At 39.1% G+C, this 26,164-nt stretch overlaps 1 protein-coding gene across 1 annotated transcript in view; it reads left to right on the top strand.

Moving 5' to 3' along the window:
* The window catches only part of GORASP2 (golgi reassembly stacking protein 2, 55kDa), a 28,594-nt gene extending 7,739 nt beyond the window's left edge, over positions 1-20,855 (top strand). Inside the window, exons 2-10 of the mRNA XM_004674555.2 lie at positions 4,397-4,477; positions 5,826-6,029; positions 6,472-6,558; positions 9,237-9,367; positions 12,596-12,728; positions 14,885-15,011; positions 16,748-16,834; positions 17,916-18,026; positions 19,518-20,855. Coding sequence (XP_004674612.1) covers positions 4,397-4,477; positions 5,826-6,029; positions 6,472-6,558; positions 9,237-9,367; positions 12,596-12,728; positions 14,885-15,011; positions 16,748-16,834; positions 17,916-18,026; positions 19,518-19,858 — 1,302 coding nt within the window. The 3' untranslated portion in view covers positions 19,859-20,855. The remainder of the gene's footprint in view (positions 1-4,396; positions 4,478-5,825; positions 6,030-6,471; positions 6,559-9,236; positions 9,368-12,595; positions 12,729-14,884; positions 15,012-16,747; positions 16,835-17,915; positions 18,027-19,517) is intronic.
* Positions 20,856-26,164: the final 5,309 nt, after the last annotated feature.

The raw sequence follows: 26,164 nt of genomic DNA, 5'->3' as shown, positions 1-26,164 counted from the left end.
CAGGAGAGGTCTGCCACGCCATGTGGATCTCCTCGGGGCAGGCGGGGATCAAACTCTTCCGGAAGTGGCTTAAGCTTCTTAGTGCTGTGCTTTAACCTGCTGCGCCACCAGGGAGGGCCTACCAGGCCTTTTTAATGTCTTTTTTACTTTAACACTTCTTATGGATGTGAAGTGTTATCATTTATCTTTCTTCATGATTTGCCTAGAACTGAATACATTTTCTTTATTATTTATGTATAGTATCTTTTTACTACTTTAATATGTCTTTTGATGAGGAGAATTTCTTAGTCTCAGTATAGTTTATCTTTTTTTTTAGATTTTTTTTAATAAAAGAAGCCTTTTTCATACTTGAAGATCCCAAAAATAGTCTCCTCTTTTTCTCTGAAAGTTTTGTTTTATCTTTGACCTTTAAATTTGCCATCCATCTGGAGGTGTTTTTTGAAAGGCAAATATTTTTAAGAAGTTTCTTCCTAGCTGACTAACATTTACATCCTTTTCCTTTCTTTAAAGGGGTGAGGGATAATAAATGGTTAGAAAAATAAAGTAATATACAGGAATTAGTTGGTTACAAAGATTTGCCCTCAGGTGGTGGCTGCAGAGATCAGGGTGATGAACTTAAGATTTTAGGATTCCTGTCATGTCAGAAATTTAACTAGCCATTTCAAAAACTCAAACACTTTGAATCTCTACAGTATTGTGAAGTAGATGACATTATCCCTTATTTACAAATAAGAAAACTAAGGCCCAGAAAGGTAAATAAAATTTCCCAGTTCACATAGCTATTAAGTAGGCAGAACCACAGCTCAAAACCAAGTCATTCTGGCTTTTAGACTGTTATTTTTTCAGTCAAATGTAAATGAAGTTTCAAATGTAACCTATTCATATTGGATTGCTATGATAGGAGACCCAGTAATAAATGTTAAATGAACTGTGGGGCCAGGTGCATGCGTGCATGTGTGTATGTGTGTGTGTGTGTGTGTGTGTTTTAAGAAAGTATATGAATGAACAATTGAGAGACCTCATAGGGGCTGAAAGTATTGAAGTGGTAATCTGATGCTTAAGAGATTAGTTGCCTAAGAGATTCTTGTCTGTGGATAATACTGCCAGAAATCTTAACCTGTCTGGATCCTTAGTTTGCTATGTTGTAGGTCTTACTTTACATGATGTGAAATGGAGGAAATTTCTTTCATATAGAGTAGGATTACAGAGCATTTCTAGAACTCCCTCTGCTGAGTGGCTCCAGCAATAATTAAAATACCTAATTGCCATAATTGTGCTAATTCTAATGATATAAATTTAGGAAAGAAATTTATTTCAAAGTCCTTTAGTAACAGAAAGGAGATGGGTGTTTGTAGCAAATGAGAATGGGAAGATAGAGTGAAAGGATTATTTAAGTTTCTTTTAAATTAATATTTAACTATTGAATTGTTTCAGTTGTGGGGAAGAAACTTCTAATGCCATTAGAAACATTACATTTCAAACAAATAATGGTAAAACTTTATACTCATGGGTGGTATGATAAGAATCAGTGAATGGTATCAACTTTCTGAGTTGGTGGTATCATTACAAAAGGACTCTTTAGCCCTTTTAGACTGAAAAGTAAACTTCTGGCAACCTCTGTGGGGAAGTCTGAAATTGATCAATGAACTAGTTGTTTCTCTATAAAATAGCCATTTGGTAACATTCAGATTAAAAAATGACTAGATAAAGTCTATTTCAGATGAGAAACTTCTTTCTGAGGAGGCTCCTATTTGATTATCTCCTTTTCACACCTGAGGCATTTCACACCTAATTGATAGATACCTAACAGATAGGTATTTCATGCCTAGAAGAGCATCATTTTCATCCCCTTTGACCTCATTTATCTTCTGATAGCTGCAGGCAGCTACCTTTTTCCCTTCAGACTTGCCATTTGAGGAGAAATCAGTCTGCCATTTTGGGTGCTTAGACATCTAAGAAAATTAAGTATAAAACAGGTAAATAAATGTGTACTGATTATTTTTATTACTGCTAACACCTTTAAATAATTAAATCCCTTAGATATTTAATTGGTTTTACTTACAAAAATGATATAGTCCCAGATTTGTAGGAGAACTCACTGAATGCAAGATTAGACAGCTTCAGTAGGTTAAATATTGTTTTATAAAGAACAGCTAGTCCTTACTATGACAAAGGAAGAGAATCTAGTTGTTTTTTTTTTCTTTATGATAGCATAATTTGGTCTTAAATAAATAAAGAGAACATTAATCCAAGCAGCCATGAGTGGTTCTGATTGATGTTATCTGGCAGTAGAGGAATATATTTTGAGAAAATCTAGATTCCATTTTGAAAGCAATAAAATGTCTTGTTTATTGTGTATATAGCTACAATTTTTTATTTAGGGGTGAATTTGTAGGTACCTTATTTGCATAGCCTCCAAACTGTTAGAAGAATCACTTGGACTGTTATAGAAAATTAGCCTACAAATACCCCTGCAAACTTCATTTTTGTAAGAGAGACTTGACAGTACTTAATAACATCAAGTAGAATAAAAATTGCTTAAGAAATTATGAAATTATTTTGGAAGGGGAATACAAAATGGATTATAGTATATTTTTGCTCCTTTGTCATATTACTGCTGTAACTAGCAAATAATGTTTTTATTACTATACTTTAGAAAATGTTATAGCTTACTTTAACTCATCTCAAATTTAGAATGCTAAACATTTCAATTGTTGGGAAGTTAATTATTCAATCTTCCACTTAAAGTCCTCTCTAAACTTGGCTCCATCTTTTCCATCCTGTTGTTGAACTGACAAGTTTAAGTTATATTTTTCAGTTACACTTTTATCACTAAGCCAGCTATAGGACTATAAGCATCCTAGTCATGGAATGGTTTCTTCACCTGTAAAGTAAGAGAATAGCACAAAATTAGTGGCTTTGACCCTTTCTTTGGGTCATGGAGAAATGTTCTAATAATTTGGTGAAAGCCATGGATTTTTTACATCCTGGAAACTGCTGATTCATGTAAATAAAATATTGCATTTAATTTCAAGAGTTGTGGTGTTCCTCTGAAACCTTCAGGTTAAGGTTCCCATGGATTAGGGGGTTTCTGGTTTTCAAAATCTGTAATTCTGTATTTCTGTCTCATATGACCCTGTTGTCTAACTATACTACATTATAATCCTTATAATTGTTTACACTCCTGCTTCCACATTTTTACTCATGATTTCATCAGTGTTCAGATGTCCTTCTTACCCATCTTTTACCTTTGAAAGTGCTATCCATTTTGTAAAGCACAACTCAAATGTCATTTTTAAAATGAAGCTTCTTCAGTCAAAATCAATCATCATGGGCCTCACTGGTGGAGCAAGGGGTTAATTATCAGCACTATGAAGTTATCCATAGCCATGATAGCATGAATTTGATCCCAAGCCAGGGAGGTGACCCCCATGGCACAGCAGTCTTCTGTCTCACCTGCAGCTCTCCTCAGCAGTGTACTTCAGTAGATAGGCCTGTTCTGCCCCCCACTCTGGCTCTATGAATCTTCTCACCTCCCCATACCTCTAAACTTCACCCCAATTTTTGTATGTATAAATAAGTAAAATAAATATATTTTTTATTAAAGATTTATTTATTTATGCATACAGAACTGGGGTGCAGGCCGGAGATGCAGGGGCAGTGAGAGGATTCACCAGAGACAGAGTGGGGAGCAGAAAAGGCAGATCAACTAAGCAGGTAGGTCAGAAGAGGTCTGCCACGTCATGTGGTCACCTCCTGGGGCAGGGATCGAACTCATGCTGAAGTGGCTTTAGCTTCTTAGTGCTGTGTTTTAACCCACTGCACCACCAGGAAGGGCCTAAAATAAATATTTAAAAAAAAAAACAAACTGGTTTACCTTTAAAAAAAAAAAAAAGAATCATCTTGTTGGAACTTTGTAACTCCATGTATAGTCCTTAATGCTTTGGTCTTATGAAGAGTGATTAAAGGACTGTGTGACCTCTGTTTCCCATCTTCTTCTTGTCTGTTCCTCAACAGGTGATAAATGTCATCATGTCAGTGACTGTGATTCTGTATTAGCTTTGTAACTAAATTGTGCCTTGTAAATAGTGGTCATGGAATAAGTGCTTGCTAAGTTAAATTTATCACTCAGTTGTAATGACTGCTAAGTGCTGGGGGCATTGTTCCTTTCCCAAAAACATAAAAAGTGTTCTATGTCGAAAGTGTCCAGAGGAAAGCCTTATCTATATGATAAAGTTAAATAATAGGAATTATTTAGGGTACTGCAAGGGGTCTAGTCTGGGAGAGATAACTAGTGTGTTATCAATGAAATGAATTTTACTGAAAAGAGATTGTAAAATTAGCTTACAGTTTTTTAACTTTGTATTTTTCTTTTTTGGCATTTCTGTCTTTATAGGTACAAGAAAATTCCCCAGGACATAGAGCTGGACTGGAGCCATTCTTTGATTTTATTGTTTCTATTAATGGTTCAAGATTAGTAAGTTCAATTTTTTTTCATAGTTTTGCCTACTGTGTTTTATAATCTTTTGAAAATGGAATTTTCAGATCATTTAGGATGAATGTTCATTCATCAGTTAAGTCCATTACATAGAGTATGGCACCAGCTTGTGAATATAATCATATGTTAATAAATGTATAAAAATATCAAATATATTGCATAATGTATATACTATGTCTCACACACTCCAGTGATTATCTTAGTGGAGTAGAATCACTGGCCACTTTTACTTTATATATTATATGCAGGAATATTTAAGATGACAGGATACTTTTTAAAGATATCAGACTTTTGGGTCCTCCCTGGTGGCATAGTGGGTAAGGACGCAGCACCGCAAGCTAGCTGCAGCCACTACAGTGCAAGTTCAATCCGGGGCCCTGGCAGTGATCCACATGGCCCAGCAGACCTCTCCTGACCTGCCCGCTGCTCCCCACAGCAGCGTACTTCTTTGATCTGCCTGCTCTGCTCCCCACTTAGTCTCTGATGCATCCTCTCACCACCCCTGCACCTCTGGCTTGTACCCCAGTTCTGTGTGCATAAATAAATAAATCTTTTTTTAAAAAATCAGACTTTTACCGGGCATTGACAAGTGGATTAATAAAGCCTTAGAAAAACATTCTTAGAAAACTTTGTTTATTGGAGTGAAGTTCCATCATATACAAATAATTTTTAGAATCTGACAAATTTGTTAACAGAAATGTGGAATTAAAACCACTTTATAAGCTGCTTTCACTTTACTTTCAGTAAAGTATCAGAAGGGAATTTTGTAATTTCAGCAAAGAAAATTGTTATGATAACAGCAGCTTGGTTGGTTGATTTTTTTCACAACAGTCTTATAAGTTTTTTTTTCACTACTTATCAGTGCCTCATACTTAATGGCTTTTATTCATTTATGTAATGAAATATTTAACATACTGCTTCCATTATCTTTTCAGTTCCTAATAAATAAATAAAGTATATACTTAGCGGTAGAATAGAAAATTAAATTTCAACCTCAGTAAATGTTTTAGATCTTAAAATCAGAGTCCTATCAACTCTTGTTAGGACATTCTTATGGAATGTTTTGTTTTTTATCGCTAAAGCCCTAGATCATGCCAAATGATGTGCATTGCAAATTCCATAATCCATAGTCAGCTATCAGAAAAAAGTTAGTCAGCAATTTCTGCTAACAGAAATTTGGGGGACTATTTGAGTGTTAATGAAACCTTTGTTGGATGTTTTATTATGTTGATTATTAAATGTAAATCCAGTAGGGCCATAGGAGGGCTTCTGCTAAGATTAATTAACACTGCATTTTTATTAAGGAAAATGATTTGTGTGTTCACAGAATAAAGACAATGATACTCTTAAGGATCTACTGAAAGCAAATGTTGAAAAGCCTGTAAAAATGCTTATCTATAGCAGTAAGACACTGGAACTTCGAGAGACCTCAGTCACACCAAGTAACATGTGGGGTGGCCAGGGCTTGTTGGGAGTAAGCATTCGTTTCTGCAGCTTTGATGGGGCAAATGAAAATGTTTGGCATGTGTTGGTAAGTACCAACTGTGAGTTGTTACATGCAGTTTAAGAAGTAGTGTAGAAAGATGTTTTAACAGCAATTGTTTCCCGTTTGGTGAGATTGTAAGGGTATATTTGTTATTTGTAATTTCTGAAAATCAGAATTCACTGCTTTTAAAATATGTATTAAGAAAATTCTGCGCAAGGGAAGCAAATACAGATGCCTAAGAAATGTTTTTCTAATGATTTATGTTAGAAGAAGACATATTTAGCTACAGAAGTATTTTTAAGTAGTTAATGTGAGTTTATGTTTGGAAGTTTTAAATATATACTGTAGTCTGTGACAGCTGACATCTCTAACAGGACAAAAAGATAGGAGTTTTAAAAATCCCTACATTTAAGCACTATGAATTATAAAATTCAGAACATTATTTTTGTATCCATTAATTTTGGGGTATGTTTTTGTGTCATACTAGGAAGTAGAATCAAATTCTCCTGCGGCATTGGCTGGTCTTAGACCTCACAGTGATTATATAATTGGAGCTGATATGGTGATGAATGAGGTAATTAATGTATTTATTAATAACAAATTGCTATAACATTTTTTCATTAATGTTTACATTCTGAAGTATATTTATATACTTTTTAATTACAATTGAAATTTACGTCTTTGCCTCCGTGTATTAAAAACAGAATATCTGGGAAGTATCTTATTAGATAAAGCTATGAAGAAATACATACTAAGTGACAATTGCATAGGTTGTATGTATTGTATACAGAATTTTTTTTATCTATCTCTAGGCTAAATCAAATCCACATTTTGGTTATAGATTTCATTTTCTCTTCCTTTTTTTGCTTTGAAGTGACAAAACTGTCTCAGTTATATTAAATGGATCCTTTTCCTCTTCTGTTAGCTAGTGAAAGTGTATATTGCTAAATCAAAATTGAGAGAAAAATATTCTGCAATCTTGGTATCTATGGAGGCTTGCTGGAAACAAGACTTCTCAAATATGGTTGGAAGCCTGTGGCCATTATTGCTGGCTACAAGTGGAGTCTCCTGAACCAGAGCAAGCATACAGGTCTTCTTAAAACTTGAAGATGTTTGTTTGAGATGAAACTGAATTCTATCTAGGCAAGAAATGTGCTCATGTGTGCAAAGCAAAAGAACAACACAGTGACTCCTGGTGGCAGACCAAATAAAACTAGAGTAATCTGGAAAAAGGTAGTGTGTCCATGGAAACAGCCTGATACATACCAAGTCCTAAAGCAACCTTCCTGTAAGCCCACTGGAAACAATCTATGTGATGCTATACACAAGGATTTAAATTCGAAAAGCCAATAAATAAAAGTGAATTTGTTCTCTTGATAAACAAAGAGAAAGAGTGAGAAAATAAGGTGCCTAGATAACCACAACTTAATAATGGAGAATAAAAGTAGAATTTGGGTATAGAAGAGCTTTACTAAAATTGCTGACTAATTCTTACTAGAACCAATATAAGCCTCTGAATGTAGTAGGTAGGTAATATAGTGAATTAAACTTTGCATGGTGTATTGGTTTTAAGAAATTTTTTTCCCAAGGCAAACTGTATCCACCTTTATTTAAATATATTTTTCATAAGCAGTCATTATATTTCAGAAAGGATATGGGCAGATAAACATTAAGAGTTTACAATGAGCAGAGAAAGTTTAGAATGAAAAAAGTTTAGAATGAGAGTTGATGTTTAACAACTTTTCACAAGCCAACCCTGACTGTTAGGTAATGAAATGAAAATGGCAGATTTATCAATCTGAAGAAGCAGAATCAAAAAGGAACTGCTCTTTTAATGAATGTCATCTCAGTGGTGACACTAGAAATTTCAGATTGCCTGATTTGTGGTCTCGGTTTATTTGGCATCAGATCTCTATAGGTCTCTCTGGGCTTAAGGGAGTCACTATGCTGATGACTAAGCAGGAGAAGAGGACATCAAAACAAATTTTGGTTTTTCCCCATCACAGGGTGTCTGCCAAGGTACCTAATGTGTGCCAAGATCAAGTAATTCCTCCTCTTGGGAACCAAGAGGAAGTCTCTCAAAACTTCATAGGAAAAATGCATCAGTATAGCTTCAGAGACCTCTATTAGTGACATATACCCTTCCCCAAATCACAGCAATGAAGTCTGTGTCATAACTTAAAATTCTGCATTTTTATAAAACTTAAAAATAGTTTTTCAAATTGTACAGTCACCAGAAGCACATAATTAGCAAAAATGTACACACTCCACTTGGCATCTCCAGCAGCTCCTGCTTTCTGTTTTGGTATCTTCATTTTCTTCAGTGTTTTATTCCCATTCTTGCCAAGCTTTACCCTTTTCCTCTTGGTACTTCTTTCCCTTCTTTGCAGGGTCCATTTTAAGCTTGGACTCTGGCTTGGTGGGGAGCAGATTTAGCAGGTCATCTACCGACCTCCTTTGTAGTTTGTCCTTCATCTTGGCTTTATGACCTTTAGCAACCCCTTCAGCCTTTCTTTGGGGCGTGGTGGTAACAGTAACAGGATGTAGGCACCAGACATGGAGATGCGCAGTCCTTGCTTTGTTCAGTTTGAGGGTTGTTCTCACCTTTTCTTCACATTGCTTCAAGAAATAATGTTTATGTCTAGGAACAGGACCCAAAATAGTATAGCAGGTGTGAGAGTAATGTCATTTCATTCAGCGTCATTTTGTTACATAATGTCATGATGAGGGGAAAAAATCCTGGATAGCATTCAATGAAACAACATTATTCTAGGATCTGATTTGTTATATGTCATTTCACTGACAGTAGAAATTTCTAGGCCTCCCTGGTAGCCTAGGGGTTAAGTCTGAGCGCTATCATCACTATTGCCCACCTCAATCTGAGTTCAGTCTCCAGCCAGAGAGCAAACCCACATATGTCACAGCAGACTTCTCTTGTCCCCACCTCAGCAGTGTATTTCAGTAAACCCACCTGCTCTGCTCCCCACTCTATCTCTGGTGAATCCTTTCACCACCCCTCCCCCCTACACACACACACACACACCTCTAGCCTACACCCCAGTTTTTTGATGCAAAAATAAATAAAATCTTTTTTTAAAAAATGAATAAAGTAGAAATTTCCAAGAACCAGCTAATGACATTGAATGCTATATTTTTTAAAGTTTTCCAGATGATACTGATATCACCCAATTTTGAGACCACTGTTCTAAAGTTCAGTAACAAAAACATTTTCCTCCTGTGGTGCTTTTGCAGTCAGAAGATCTATTCAGCCTCATTGAAACACATGAAGCAAAACCGTTGAAACTGTATGTGTATAATACAGACACTGATAACTGTCGAGAAGTGATTATTACACCAAATTCTGCATGGGGTGGAGAAGGCAGGTAAGGCCATTTTTTTGGACTAAGTTATGACTATTTAAAAATTTACTAGTCAAATGTGTTAGAAACATTGATTGTGATTATTCAGAAATAGTTATTGGTTTATTTTTATTTTAAGACTTCCCTTGAGAAGGGATAAAAGGAAAGAGCTGACCTAGAATATTGAATTCCTTAATCCATTTCTTAGAATACATATAAGGACTTTAGTATGTATACTATATAGTTGATCCTTGAATAACATGGGGGGGATTAGGTAATTTATCCCTCCACAGTTAAAAATCTGCAAGGTAGGGCATCCCTGGTGGTGTAGTGGATTAAGTCACAGCGCTACGAAGCTATCTGCAGCCCCTGAAGCACTAGTTCAACCCCTGGCCAAGGAGCTGACCCACATGGCGCAGCAGACTTCTCCTGTCTTGCTCACTGCTCCACTCAGTAGTGTATTACAGTGGATCTACCTCTTCTACTCCCCAGTATGCCTCTAATGAATCCTCTCACTCCCTGCACTTTTGGTTTACAACCCAGCTCTAGTATGCATAAATAAATAAATCTTTCAAAAAAAATTTTTTTTGATCTGCAATGTAACATTTGACTCTCCCAAAATTTACTAGTAGCCTGTTATTGACCAGAGCCTTAAAAATAAGATAAATAGATGGTTAACACATCTATAGATAGTCATACTATATTCATAAAGTTAGCAAGAGAAGAAAATACTAAGAGAAAATGTACTAAACTATATCTGTTGAAAAAACTTCTCTGTATAAGGATACCTGTGTAGTCTGAGAGCTAACAGCCTTTTTGTTGTTTTAAAATAAAAGTTTTCAGTTTTATTTTATTTTCTCAATTCCCCTCCCCAGCAGTGGGATCATACAGTATAACTTTCTCTAGGTGCTAGGAATTTTCTGAGTATTTTGTGGGATCTTTCAGCTTTTGGAAATGGACAGGCTAATTTGAACCAAAAGTTAGACAAATTACAGATTTGCAGCAACAATAAAAACAATGTTAAAAAGATGATAAAGACAAGTAGTAAGCAAATGTTATAAAATCAGTTCCTGAGATTTATCAAGTCAGTTCCTAGTTTCAAAAAGCCAAACCAAGTGAAGGTATGCTGATTTAAAATTGCTTCCTTAGGTCTTTTTTATAGTAAGGTCTTAGGTCTTTTCCTTAGGTCTTTTTTTTTTAGATCTTTTTTATAATTGCTTAATTTATATAGATTTTCATTATTTTGAAAGCCCTAATAACCTTTTTTAATTCAAGGAATTATAACATACAAATCATAATTACAGCAAAACCCAGGTTTTAGAAACATTTCCAAATGTTTTGTGAAAGTTCCAGCACTTGAAAGGCCTGTGGTGGTGGCTCACAGCTCCTGTGGTTGTGGAAGAACCACAGGGACTGCACCTGAGGGGAGAATAGTAATGTAACAAAATCAAAAAAAAAAAAAAAATGTTGTAGCATTTGCTTAGGAAAAGAATAACTTAGTTGATGCAGGCAGAGAAAGTATTTGCTACCTGAAACTCAACAGCTGAAGATATTTGTCACTAAAATGCTAAACTTGTTGGAATTTGGGAGGGAAATTGAGATATATGTATTACCTTATGAAGCTAACCTGTCTCGGGTATACTTGATCAAGTTGTGGTAGTTCATTGTTCAGGTTTATATACAGTGAAATGTTCTTTTGTGGCACAAGGGGTTAATATCAGCACTGTGGAACTGTTAGCAGCCACTGCAGCATGAGTCTGATCCTGGGCCAGGGAGCTACCCATGTGGTACAGTAGCCTCCTTTGTCAGTTGCTGTTTCCCCTCAGCAGTGTATTTCAGTAGATCTACCTGTTCTGCTCTCCACTCTGTCTCTGGGGAATCCTCTCACCATCCCTGCAACTCTGGCCTGTACTCCAGGTCTGTATGCATAAATAAATAAATCTCTTAAAAATTATTTAAGCTTTCTTTCTCTAATTCTGAGATCTGATTTAATGGGAATTAGTTTTAATGGGTAGGAGGGAAGAAAAGCAAGACAGGGAATGATCAATTTTTTAATATGAAGCATTTTTGCAAAGGTAGGCTTGGGTAAAGAAGAGCAGAAATTGGTCACTGCTCTCTCAGCTCTAATGTTTTGTTGTTTTTAATGTTTTTGGTGGGAAATTGTAGCTGCCTTGGAAGGGGATAAACACAGGTGTCTTCATGACCTGCTCAGAAAATACCAAGTATTTTGGGGAAATAGAAGCAATCATGATAGAAGCTTAAAATGGAATCTGATTGTGAATTCACTTAAATACTGTGGTCAGGAATTTGGATCTTTTGGGCAGTAAGACTATGATATTTCATCTGGTCAGAGGTAGGCAGAGGATATTTTATTTAGTTCCAAATAGTAGAAATCAGCTGTCACTGTCATAGGAGACATGAATTTATTGTTACAGAGTGATTCAAAGAAATAGTTAAAGAACCATTTTGGGGAAAGACAGGACTTACAACACTTCTAGGGATTTAGAGAGAAAGGACTATTTCAGAATTTCACCTGTATTCTGCTAAGGAATGAAGCCAGTTTTGGCTTTTCTATCACTTCCAAGATCAGTGTTCTTGTCAAGTGGGATGGATTGGCTTGACTTTGGTCATGGTCTGATGCTTGGTTTAGGCAGTGCACGTTCCTGCCTGATAGTCCTATACCATTGCACAAAGAGAGTACTTTACTTCCAAAAGGAGAAAGGAATATTGGGAGAGCAGCAGACTCTGGAAAGATGCAATGTGACTTTCTTATTAGTAAGATTCATCTGGTGGCAGTGGAGAAATGAATTAGAAGGAATCTGGATTAAACTGTTTGGTGTTAGAATTTGGGATGTGTAAAATGACTTTATACAAAAGTCTTGGAGCTCTTAAATGGAAAGACTTCATGTTGTACATTCAGCTGATAATTTAAGTTTCTGCCATGTTCCAGAAACAATTAAGACAGTAAACAAAACAATCTATTTGCCCTTAAGAACCTAATATTTTACTGTGAAGAGAAAACAAATATGCAGAATGTTAGATGGTGATAAATAATTGAAGAAAAATAAGAGTAGTGTCCATGATGGTGGGAGCAGTGCTGTTTCATAGAAACTTCTGATAAAATGATGTTATTTTATTAAATGAAAGAAAGATGTTAATTGAAAGAAATTTGATTCTTTTTATATTTCAAAATGTCAATGAAATGCAAGCTACAATTGATAGAACTAACTTTAAGAAAAAATTGTTTCATAGCCTAGGGTGTGGCATTGGATATGGTTATTTGCATCGAATACCTACACGGCCATTTGAAGAAGGAAAGAAAATTTCTCTTCCAGGACAGATGACTGGTACACCTATTACTCCTCTCAAAGATGGGTTTACGGAGGTAAGATAACTTTACTATTTGATTATATCATTTTTTCCACCTAACGGGCAAGTCTCAGTATCTGTGAAGTAGCACTAATCGTATAGGGCAGATGATGAGTTGCGTATTGATTGTGGTGAACCTGAGGTTCCTATAGGAAAGATGGAAGTGAGATACAGGGCCTGCAATTAAGAGAAAAGGACAAGGCTGGAGGTGCAGACTTGGTGGTCATCAGCAAAGAGAGGCTAATTTTTTTTTTTTAAAGGTTTATTTATTTGTGCATACAGAACTGGGGTACAGGCCAGAGGCTCAGGGGCGGTGATAGGCTTCACCAGAGACAGAGTGGGGAACAGAACAGGCAGATCGACGAAGTACACTGCTGAGGGGAGCAGCGGGCGGGTCAGGAGAGGTCTGCCACACCATGTGGTCACCTCCGGGGCAGGCGGGAATCCAACTCATGCAGAAGCGGCTTTAGATTCTCAGTGCTGTGCTTTAACCCGCTGTGCCACCAGGGAGGGCCCAAAGAGAGGCTAATTTAACTCAGTGTGTATGGATAAAAATTGTTGAGGAATTTGTCCTGAGCAGGTCAGAGGGTTGAAGTCAGAATAGTGAAAAAGCATGTCATTTAAATGAATAGGCAAAGGAAGTTCAGAAGTACAAGGGGGAACAAAGCTTCAGGGGAAAGGACATAGCTATGTGAAGTACTATAGAGAAATTCAGTGAGAAAAATGTTAGAAAAATTAAAATAAGAAAGCATGTCCTGGACTAGAACAAGTTCAGAGACTCAAAAGGAAAATATAGATACCAAATTACAGGCGGTAGAGAGTTAGTGGCAGATGATAAGGTTATGATAGCTAGTGCTTACCATTTCAAGAAATTTGATGGGGAGACAGATCTAGGTATGTGGAGAATATGATAAGCTCAAAGTGAGATGTTTTAAGAAAAAGAGCTATTTGCACAAGTATATATAGGCTTTTAAAATGTCTTATGGTGGTCTCGCAGGACAGTTAGCTTTTGTCTGAACAAATAAATAAAAACCAAACACCCAATAAAGAAAATGCTATAGTCATGAAGAATGGCTGCTGCCACTCTCAGTTTGTGGTGCAGAATTTGGCCATCCCTGATTCTAGGAGATACTGAATAGCTTAACCTTTGCTTACTCCCACCCCTACCATTGGCACACAGCCAGAGTCTATGCATATGGGTCAAACTATTACTGCTATATCTGCTCTTCCTAATCAGTGCATTTAGCTCTAGACAAGCCTCTTAAGGGAAATCTGAGAAGACTGTAACGTGAAATTGAAGCTAGGGAAAAGGGCTAGAACCTGTTGTGTTAAAACTCACCAGGACCTCCCTGGTGGCGCAGAGGGTGAAAGCTCAGCACTGTCAAGCTGTCAGCAGCACTGCAGCACGAGTTCGGTTCCAGGCCAAGTAGCTGACTCACATGGCACAGCTGACCTCTCCTATCTTGCCTGCTGCTCTCCTCAGTAGTATATTTCAGTACATTTGCCTATTTTGTCTCTGGTGAATCCTCTCACCCCTGCTCCTCTGGCCTGTTCCCCAGTTCTTGGATGCATGAATAAAGAAACCTTTAAAAACAAAACAAAACTCATCAGTGGGCACTGGAGCTGGTATAAATTGGAATATTCACAGGTGAAAGCATGCCTCTATGGGGTCCTTATAGATGCAGCCTGTCCTGCCCTACCACAGCATGGAGATCTGGCTGCCACATTCCTTCATCAGTAAGAAAAGATGAGGTGTGTTCATGAGTTTATAAAACTTCCTGATTTCTTCCACGAGTAGTGAAAAACTGGCTGAGGATTCTGAGGTGAGGAAAACAGTGATGTTTTAATAGTTGTATAAAACAACTTTTAGTGTCTAAAAAGGAGCAGAGTACTTGTAGCATGAAAATAGCTACAAAAGTGTGCAAATGGGACACATGCCATGTGTCAAGAGACTGGAAGTGACAAGTGGGAGAGGTGTCTGCAGTACATGGTCCTTGGTATGCATCACATTAGAAAGACATGTCTGAAGGCGGAATTGCCTTGTGAAAATTTTCACAGCTAGCATGTGACTATAAATGTATATATAGAAAAGTGAAAGTCAATATTTATATTTTCTTAAGTAAGCTTGCATAATTTTCTTATTTTTGTTTTCGTTTTTCTCTTTCTTGGAAGGTCCAGCTGTCCTCCGTTAATCCTCCTCCTATGTCATCAACACCAGGAACTACAGAAATTGAACAGGGTCTGTCTGGACTTTCTATTAGCTCAACTCCACCAGCCGTCAGTAATGTTCTCAGTACAGGTACATGGAAAAATATATTCCCTTTTTTTTCAGTCTGCTTTATTTTATAAGAAATTCTTTTCTGTTTCAGCTATAGAATTTTAAAAAATTAGTGGCAGTATTTAAAAGCTATAAATGTGCTCTGCATTGACAGGCCTTGTCTGTAAAAGCGAGTACTAAATTCCTATTTGCATACATACAGGGCCAGCCAGCACTTACCTCTTCTTGGCATGTTTTAGAGCTAGGGTGTCTTCCAGATTATACAAGTTGTAACTTTAAATTCTGTTGAATTGCTTTATTTAATCAACAAATGTATGTGTAGCACCTAGGTGTATTAAGTACCAGGGATATAAAAGAGATCAGGATCCCATTCCTTTCCTAGGGACTCTGTCTTGGCCAGGAGACATGTGCCTTTTCTTCACTTCTTGTTCTATATAATACAATCCTATTTGTTTGCAAGATTCCCGTCCCTCTCCCACCCCCACACAAGCATTATAATGCACAAACTGTGTAATACCCATTTAAAGTATATAGTAGTGTGTTTTGTTTTTGTTTTTGTTTGTTTTTGTTTTTCGGTATATTTGCAGAGATGTATAGCCATCACCTCAATTTTAGAACATTTCTTCTCCCCCATGAGAATTTGGACCCATTATCAGTCACTTCTCATTATTCTTAAGCCACCCCACTTTACCCCATCACCCCCAACCTAGGCAATTAATTAATCTACTTTTTCTTTGTATGTATTTGCCTAATCTGAACATTTTATGTAGTATGTGTTGTCTTCTGTGACATCTTTCTCTTAGAACAATGTTTTCAAGGTTTGTTCACTTAAAATAATGTTTCAAGGTTCAATGTTAATACTTCATGTCTTTTTAAGGCTCAACGCCATTATATAGCTATAGATACAAATACATTGTGCTTATCCATTCATCATTTGAGGGGCATTTGTACATTTTGGCTATTATGTACATTTGTGTACATACATAATTTTGTTTCACAGAGCAGCATTCTCTATCCACAGGGAACATCCACCCACCACCCACCACCACTGCCCAGTTGTCCAACTCCAGGTTTACATGAATCTCTTGGTTCAGGAGCTCAAAGAGATTGACAAGAATCTTGTGTCCCATTTCCAATTTCTATAACAGTTCTTGAATCTAGTCCTGTTTAAGTCAAATATAAAACTCCTGTCCAGTGAGCTTAGCCCAGGTGAATTTGTTGAGCCTTCTGCCTTCATGGCTCAGTTTCTATTTATGGCTTTTGTCAAGGACCATGGACAGAGTTGGTAGATGGCAGACAGAACTGTGCAGCCAGGAAGTAGGACTGGCCAAAGTCCTACTGATGAAGACCTGACCCTTGGGGAAAAAGGACAAGGCTAAGATTTTCTTAATAATAGTGTGTTCATTCTTTTTGACTGCATTTGCTAGACATTTTTAAAAGACTGCATTTTGGGACTCGCTGAGTGGCACAGGGGTTAAATTCTCAGCTCTATCAGCCTATCACCAACCACTGCAGCATGATTTTGATCCCTGGCTAGTGAGCTGCCCCACATGGTGCAGCAGGCCTCTCCTGTCTCGCCCACTGCTCCCCTCAGCAGTGTGTGTCAGTCGATCTGCCTGTTCTTCTGCTCCCCACTCTGTCTTTGGTGAATCCTCTCATACCTCCCCCTACCTACCCAATTTCTGGCCTACATCCCATCTCTTGTATGCATAAATAAATAAAAATAAATCTTTAAAAAAATTGTCCTTTTATTTTAGGTGTTCCAACAGTACCATTACTATCACCACAAGTAAACCAATCCCTCACCTCTGTGCCACCAATGAATCCAGCTACTACATTACCAGGTAAGCTGCAAGAGACTAACGATATATAATGTAATGGCATTATTGATATTGTTCATCTTAAAAAACTATAATAAACTTATACCTGTGTTGTGATTTTGTTTTCTTTTCAATAGTTCATTTTTCCATCTCAGTTGTAATTCCCTTGGGCTTCCCAACACCAAATCATCCATGTGCCATCTATGTTGTGATCATTTTTTAATATCTCTTAATCTCATTTACCTCTGCAATAAATTTGTGATAAATAAGTGGCAGTAAGTGGTAATGAGGTATTGCCAGCCAATTAGCTGCTGAGCCTTGGGCTCCTTAACTTACCAACCAACCACCTAACCTCCCCTACCCCCTGCACCAAAGCAGCATGTGGCAAGAATAAGGACTATGTTATAGTTCCATTCTTCAGCATTTCCTATGTGCTAAAGCGCTTAAGTCTTTTGATAGTTTATGGAAAAATACATTCTCTAGTGTCTCTAACACTAAATTATGTTTTTGTTTCTCTTACTTTCCCACTGAAGAATGAGTCCCTTTATCCAGTGGAAAATGATCAAATATACTTGCATTGTGAATATCTTTAATTGTATGACTAAATGTGTCATTGTATAGAAATTACAACATCAACCACATGTGTATACACACAGTGATAAAACAAATGTAAAATATTAATCTTTTGGGAGGGAATTTGAGTGAAAGGTATATGGGATTCTTTATACTACTTTTGCAACTCTGTCTAAAATTATTTTAGGATTTAAAAAAAGACAGAGAAACTGTAAGCCTCTATCATCATAGAAAAGCTGGGTTCTATTGACTACGTGCTTGCTGAGATTAGTCAGCCCTCCCTCTTAAGACACTCAGGCCATCATTATTCTTGCTCTCAAGTTTTCTCTCCCACTTTTACCATCTAATCACCTAAGTATAGAAAGACATTTTGAGTCAATGAGATTTTGTTGTTTTTAATGCTGTTGTGATATAGTGGGCTTCTGGAACTTTCACTTGGAAGTGGGTGGTTTTGGTTTTTTTCTTCAGTACCCAGGATTGAATTTGTTCCCAGGTGAAGTGACCTACCTTTTGTTCTCTGCCTTCTCTTCAGGTTTGATACCTTTACCAGCAGGACTACCTAACCTACCTGCCCTCCCCAATCTCAACCTCCCTGCACCACACGTCATGCCAGGTGTCAGCTTACCAGAGCTCCTGAACCCGGGTATGTTGCCCGTCTTGCCCTCCTAGACTCTATGTAATAAAAAGCTTTATTCAGGAAAGCCAAACTTCTATTTCATTTTTTTTTTTTTTTTTTTGTGAGAGGTTAGATCAGTTTAATAAATCTCTGTGATTCTCCTCTGCCTGGATGCCTCTTCTCCCCCTTTCTCCTCTCACTGCATCCTGAAAGCTCAGACACCATAGAGGCCAGTTGTAGAACTAAACAACAGTGACGTGGAACTGTGTGGCCTGTATACATCCCTGAGTGGCTGGGAGTGAGCAATAGCCACCTGGGGAGTGCTGGAGCCTCTTTCTCATAGCCTGTTAAACCGTCACTTGTACTCAGCAGGCTGAGATTTGTACTTGATAAATAGTCTCCCTTATTAACAAATATTTTTTATAATTTAAAAACTGCAGTTTTTAGCTACTAATAGTTAAGATAGCCAGTATTTAAACTCGGATTTTATGCATGATGAAAATGAAGCAGGTGAGTGTCCCACAAGTATGCTACTCATTAATAATTACTCAGAATACCTTTGACTTTGGGATGGCCAAGTGTCAGAGCTGACTTTACTTGCTTCTCTAGTAGTTGGCCCATGGGTGATGTCAGTGAAAGGTCTTTTACACTGTGGTGTGCTTGATCATGCTTCAGTCTAGATAATAACTGCCCCTGTTGTCACACTGACCATCTGTATATATTTATTTTCTGTCCTCATTAACTCATTTACTCTTAAAGCACAAGGGTTTAAAACACAAGGGAAGTACCATTAACTCAAACGAACATTTACTGTCTTAATGCTCCCATTACCGCTTCTTTGTGCTCTGTGTTCTTGACTTCTGCACTGTCCCCAAATTGACAGACTTTGAGAGTCTTGAGAGTTTCACCAGCCATGGAGTTACCCTAAATTGGTTGTGTACTCTGCCTCTTAAAGAAGTAATGCTCTTTTTTCTTCTTTTATTTTTCAATCCTGAGGATAAACTCAAAAACTAAACAGAGTTGTCATTCACAGGACTTAAACAGAGGCTAGGTACTTACCATGAGGCTAATGAAAGGGGCTACACGACAAGCCCTCTCCTTCCGCACCCTTCACAGTAATGCTGACCCCCTTCACACTGTCTCATCTTCCTGTTGTCCTTCCAGAAGACAGCTCTGACTTGTTTTGAAGTTGCCTGGGTGAGCGGGAGTTCTTGTACAGCACTTGATGTAGCTATAGCATCAGTTAGTGGGCTTCTGCGCCTTCCAGCTGGAGAGTCCATTCTTTCCTGAGGTTAGGAACTTAGAAGTTAGGAACTTTTCATCCTAGCTAGGCTAGTATTTGACTGGGTGACTGTTTAAGTGTCCTGGCCCCCACGTGGGAATAAGTAGAAGTCAGTTTGTCTTCTCTCTCCTCAGCTTCAATTTCCTTAACAAAATGCAAAGAAAAATAGTCGAGTGATGTGACTGCTGCTCTCTTAGTGCTGGGAGGATATATGATCTTTGCCATTTTTGTCCTAGGTTTGCCACCTCTTCCTTCCTTGCCTCCCCGAAACTTACCTGGCATTGCACCTCTCCCCATGCCGTCCGAGTTCCTCCCGTCATTCCCTTTGGTTCCAGAGGTCTCTTCTGCAGCAGGCTCAGGGGAGTTGCTGTCCTCCCTCCCACCCACCGGCAGCCCACCCTCCGACCCTGTCACCACCACTGCAAGGGCAGATGCTGCCTCCGCACTCACTGTGGATGTGACACCTCCCCTTCCCAAGACCCCCTCTACTGTTGAGGACAGAGCCGGCGAGTCCACCCCAGCCAGCGAGAAGCCTGCTTCAGCGGTTATGGCTGCAAATGCCTCTGAGTCACCTTAACTTTGAACTGGTCTTCACAGTTGGCGTGGTGTGCTAATTTAACACCGGAGTGTCTGGAAATGCACACTATCATTAATTTCATACTAGTTTGTACCGTATGTGTAGGTGTCCTGTAAATAATTCTAGGGGAAAACAAAGAAAGAGGACATGGGCTTATCTCTTGCCAAGTTGGGGTAGGGCTCATGGACTGGGGAGGGAAATGTCAGAAAGTGCTTGTATTTTAAAACAACCAAAAAAAAAAATTGTAAGGGTGACTTGCTGCCAGGTTTCCACTGCCATTCTTGGGGGTGTACATCTTTGGGAAAGGTGGGGACAGTTTGCCCTCTAGGCTCTCTGTGCCCCTGCTGCTCCTTCTGTAAGAAAAAAATATTTTCTGCCTAGTACTCACCACGCAACATTTCTTGTATTTTATAAAGCGTTTGCAAGAGTGCAGACCACCAAAGTAAACCGCAAACAGAAAGGGTAGTTTTACTTTTGGTCCCCATGAATCATGTGTCTATTAAGGTTTACACAAAAAATTCCAGCTAAAGATGTTTGTTAATGTTACACAATGTGCACTATTAATGGGACATCTTTTTATTCAGCCTAAACACAGATCCTTGTTTTGAGCTCTCAGAATTTACTCAGACAACATTTTGTAACTGCTGCTGTTGCTTTATACGTACGTCTACCATAAAAATGGCATTTAAACAGGAATAAAGGAGCTGTTGCACAGTTTTAAGCCAGAAGGTGGCACTTTGTGGCTACTAATATTATAGCTATACCGGGAAAGCATAGATACAGCAATAAATTACAGTAATTTTACTTTTCTTCTTGTGGTACCTTTAAATTATAAATTCCTGATTGCCATCTGTGCACTTGTTCCTCATTATGTCACACTTGATGTAATTTTTTCATCTTTGTTTCCTCCTAAGTTTTCTAAGAGATGGTAAGTTAAGTGAATTGATTTATTGAATGAAATTAAATGCATATTATATCTGTTTTTTAAATAAGACAAGAGGTTCATTGGTTATTGATGTGGTCCTAGCGTGAACATTGCTAAAAGAGCAGCATGTGTAACTGTCAGCTGGAAATTAGTGTTACTGCATAGGCCCAGTTGGCAGGCAGTTTTCAGGATATATGCATTCCTGGAGCAGGTTTGTACGTAAAGCAAAATTATAAAAGAAGGCTGTGGTTCTCACATTATTTGTTTGCATTATTAATGTTTCCAGATTATTTCTCTCAATTAAAAACCAGATTTTTTAAAAGGAGCTTATAACAGGTATGGAATATACTCACACAAGTGTATTTAAATATTATACATTTTGCTTTCCAGGACTGGAAAAGTTGAACAAGTTGTTACTGTCTTCTAAGAGATGCTCATAGTAGAAACATTCATTGAGGAGTTAACTTAGTGAAAAAGCAAGTATGGGCTCCTCTGGGGCAGCAATTCTTAGGTCTTGTGAGGTCACAGTTCTCATTTGAAGATGACAACAGCCCTGGACTGTATTCCTTGAGGAAATGACTATAAGCACATATAAAACACAAAGCACTACAAAGCAAGAGGAGTTCTTGGCATTCACTTGGAAGATGGATGCAGATTTGGCCTAAATTGACCTGTGAATCTTCTTAGGTGGACAATATTTAATTTAGATATTCCTTGCTTCCTTCAAAAAATGCCAGTTCTGATGTGTATAGATGGTGGGAGATCCTGTACCAGTGCCCAGTAGGCAAGATACCATAAAAGTTTACACACGGTGTCATTGAAATCCACTCACTGTGGCTTACTGGGAGAGGTGAATCCTAGCAGTGAGCTCCAGCCAGCCCATGAGGTGAGGGTCATAGTCAGAATCACCATGACTTCCTGTATCACTGAATGTCTAGGTTCACACAAAAGAAGCAGGAGACAATGATGGCAGAGGATGTTACATTTGTCTGTAGTAGGCTCGGTTACTACAATAGTTTTCAAAATAATAATGGCTTAAACAAGGAAGTGTATTTTTCTCCCAAGTTCAGATAGCTGGCCGAGAGGTAGGCTTGGCCCACTGCAACGTTGGAGACCTCCACTCCTAATTTACAGTTTTGCAGCTGTGGTTTCCATTTCTAAGGTCACCACATGGACCTAGGTGGTAGTGTGGTAGTCAGATCCCCAACCATGTCATCCTTGTTACAGCCAAAAAAGGAAGGCGAGCCCTTTTTTTTTTTTTTGGTCTGGATGGGAAGTAAAATAACTGGGAACCGTTTCACACAGCATTTTGGCTTATACCGTTCTGGTGTGTAGTCCCAAGCCTCTTGCTGAAAGGCTGAGAAATGTGCCCACCAGGTGTCCAGCTGATCTAAGGAGGGAGGAGAGGATGAATGCCAGTGAGCAGCTCCCTGTGCCACATGGAGCTGAACCAAGCTTCACAGTGGCACAGTTTGCCCAGATCTCATGGAGCCAGTAAGAGCACAATGATGAGGACAGTGCAAAAAAGAACAGAAAGATTTCTGAGAGGACAAATGATACAAAAATTTAGTCAGGCAGAGGCCAGGAAAAGGGATGTGGGGTAGAGAACACAGGAGCCAGATTCTGAAGTGTTGGGGGAGTTGGATCTTTTTCTCATAAACTGGAGCCTCAGAAAGATTTCCCTGTGGAGGAACTCAGATTTGCATTTGAAAAAGCCTGTCTATCTGCAGAGCCTGGAGGGGCCCACAGCAACCCCACTCTGGGTGGCCAGCACTGGGGCAAGTGGGGGAAGCGCTTCAGAAGAGATGGCAGAAATAGATTGTAGGTAAGTTGTTACTATCATCCAAAGGCCACTTTGGTAGCTTAGACTTGAGTCTGTGATGTTAACATTATCTTTCCCCTTTGGGTTTTGTTTATTTTATGCTTAGACCATTTCTAAATGCACTTATGTTAAAATGAATTATTTAGCTTATTTCTTGAAAATTGAAGCAAAATTAAAAGATATTCCTCATTTGTGAACTAAAAATACAAAAATGGCTCTGCTTTGGGCTGAAGGTGGAGACTTCCCCTTTAATTATCAAGCCACCTAGCTTAGGTTTCAACCCTGGCCGCTGATTAGAATTGCGTCAATTAAAATACGAATTTCTGTGCCTTTGGAGGTTTGAGAAGCTTCTCGGGATGAGAACCACAGAAGCCTGCTATTTCTTTACTTAACTGAACCTGTTCCCTTGAGCTTCAATTAGCAGTAACCCCTTCACCTCTGCCTAGGTTATAACAGGCAGGTGGGTCCAAAACTTAGGGAATAAGGTTAAAGGTTCATCTACTAAGAAACAGTATTTACTTTCACCCCTTGGCAAAGTGTACATGTTAAAAGAGGGATCCGTTTATTGCTGATCATTTTGCATTAACTCTGGTAAGAACAACTCCCAGTATTGCTAACCAACGCGTTCCTTCATATGAGCCTCTTACGTGTGGGCCAGTTTGACTAAAGAGAATAGAAACTAATGCCAGTGTGGGTTATGCCCATACAGAACCGCAGGCAGCGCTCGGCAGACAGCACTACTCCCAGACGTGTCAGCCGGGAGCTGAGAGAAAGCATGCCATACTCACACTAACCCGACCTTGGCAGGGAGGTGCTGCCAGCTGTGGCAGACCGAGGACAGTTTGCATCCGTTAAAGAGTAGCTGAAAACTGCAAAAAAAAAAATACTCTTCGGGCAGTTAATGAACCGGTGCCCTCTGACCACTCCTCCAGTCCAAATAATCAAAGCATGAGAAGCACGCCTTGGGCTGGCGGGGCCTCAGGCACTTTCAGTGTTAACCAGAATTGGGGTTGCACCATATTTCCTGGGCCTTAGGCTGGAAACAGTAGCCAACATTTATTAAGCGCTCATTGCCAGCTCCATTCTGCCTACTGAACAAAGGTGCCAACAAGTTTCCCCAGCTTCCTTGAACTGCCCTTATATTAACATGTGAAGAATTGCCAGCATTTAAAAATTAGGAAGTTTTATCATAATGTCTAGATTTCTGATTTCTCTAAAATACTGTCCATGATCTGACAGCACAGGGCCCTTAGTCTCACAAGGAAATAAGCTTCTTCCTGGGCCTACACTTCACTTGACCCAAGTCCTTGGCCTGCAGGCAACTGCCTTTGCTGTCTCTAATGTTATCCAGGTAGGGATAGATGGAAAAGTGGGGCTTCAAAAGTTGCTATTACAGAGCCCAAGAGATCCAGGATGAGAAAATAAGGTCCTTCGCTGACTGCATTATTTTGGATATATGAATCCTAGTGGAGTGGGGCACTAAGGCGGGTAAGATTCGAAGCAATTGCTTAAACTATAAACCAGGGGAGGAATAGATATGTAGACACTGACACTGACAAGGTCATCAGCCTCTTTTCTTGAAACTTTGCTGGGATGCCAAGACCATTATTTATCTCAACAACCATTTGATGAATTTTTCATCAGTTAACTTTTTAGAGGCCAAGAGGTGTTAATCAAAGGCCTCAGAGTCCTGAATGACTTTCTTTATTTCTACTTCATCTTGCATCCTGATGAGAGGGAAGCAGCAGCTACACTTGCCCATATTTGGCATTTCCTGCCTGGTTTGAAATTGGAGTTAGTAAGTTTGCCTGGGGTGAGAGTTGGAGGGAAGCAACTTCAAGAAGCATTTGAATTAGGGGTGCTAGGAACAGAAAGGGTTATGAGAACTGCTCATTTCTTTTATATACTTAAGTATTACTATTAAAAGTTTTGATTTTTTTTAAAGCAAAAACAGTAGGGTTAATCTAGAAGATAAATGGGTAAATAAGATAAATCTTAGAGCCAGGTTTGCCTTGTTGGAAAGTGGGAAGGGTCTTCTGGCAAAATCCTTCGACCACATTTAAAAGGCTCTTATGGCTGGTCATAGACACGGAGCTCTGTACCCAGAAGTCTCATACATGCCCTAGATTAGAATTTGCCCAGATTAGACTTGCCTGTGACTGATCTGCAATGTTGTGTTTGTAAATCTGTCAAGTGTCCTTGTGTGTTTCAGACAGGTGCTGAGAGGACCTGATAGAAGATGGCTGCAGTCCATACAGTCTCTAGGCATTGTTTTGGCACTTAGATCAGGGAAATAATATCAGCTGTCAGGTGCATGAAATATACAAAATTCTAGCATTGTTTTGTTTTCTAAAATCAGCTAGAGATCCGTTCCTAAACAGAAGAGCTTTTGGGCAGTTGACATTAATGTGAGGGCAAACTCCATCTATCTTTCAGATAGTTGAAAACAACAATTAAAAAAAGAAGAAATGGGTTCCTGGCTGATTGTGTCCAGGGCCTCAGAGCCCATCCTGATTTTAATAAGAAGGTATTTATCCACCTTAGTCTCTAATTTTTTGTTTTTTCATTTCCTAAAATGAGCCAAAATAAAAGACATGAAATCAGTTGAAAAGTTCATTTTTAAAATTAAGAGGTCTACTAAGCAAATAGTATAACTTGAGGAGGGAAAGCAACCGCCCGTGGCAAGGGAATGTGTTCCAGGAGTGGGCAGGGAGGCAATATCTGGCTGGAACGTGGAAGGAGGCAGAAGAGAGAAAGAAGGGAGAGGGGCGAGGCCCTTGGACTGGTCTTAGAACAGTGACTTGATCTTATTTATGGACTGGCTGGTACACGGAGGAAATTTTTACTTCCTAATTTTAGTACCTACATATTTAGTATAGAAAAACACAGTGACTTCAAATAAGGCTAAAAAGTTGCCTCCTTTATAAATAAACTCAAATGAGAAAAATCACTTCAAAGAGAAGTGTGGAATTGGCTGCAGGTGTCAGGCGCCATGCTGGGCTATCTCTATTTATTCTCCGGGACATCCCAGCAGTTGGTACAGAGCTCTCCGCGGAACCGACTCGGGTCACACAGCGGAAACACAGCTTTGGGATGGAAGCTGACTCCTGGTAGGTCTGCCAGTTTCAAGCTCAGTTCTCCCCCTCTTTGGGCGGGTGGCCCCGGAGCACAGTATTCACTTTCGCCCAGGGAAGCCGTTCAGCCTGGGGGAGAAGGGTCCCCGGCTGGGCGAGCTCCGGAGAGGCCCAGCAGTGCGCGCCATGACCACCAGGGAGCGCCCAGCGCCTGGGGAAGCGGCGCTGGGCGCTGGGCCCCAGGCGGTGGAGTCTCTGGGTGCGACCCTGGGAGGGGCGGGGGCGTGGAGGGAACATCCCCCAGGGCGTGTGGGGCGTGTTTTTGTTCATTGGAAAAGGACTTTGGAACACAGTCACCTGCTTCCCTTCCCTCTGTACCAACTGCTGGGATGTCCCGGAGAATAAATAGCTTAGTCGGGGGTGCAGTAAAGCTTGGGTGCATTCACCAAAAGGACGCAATTTTAAAGTAAATATATCGAACTGAG

The sequence above is a fragment of the Condylura cristata genome, unplaced genomic scaffold (genome assembly GCF_000260355.1).
Source record: "Condylura cristata isolate star-nosed mole 26May11 unplaced genomic scaffold, ConCri1.0 scaffold00002, whole genome shotgun sequence".
Classification (NCBI taxonomy): Eukaryota; Metazoa; Chordata; class Mammalia; order Eulipotyphla; family Talpidae; genus Condylura; species Condylura cristata.
This window is presented reverse-complemented; position numbering and strand designations above follow the sequence as displayed.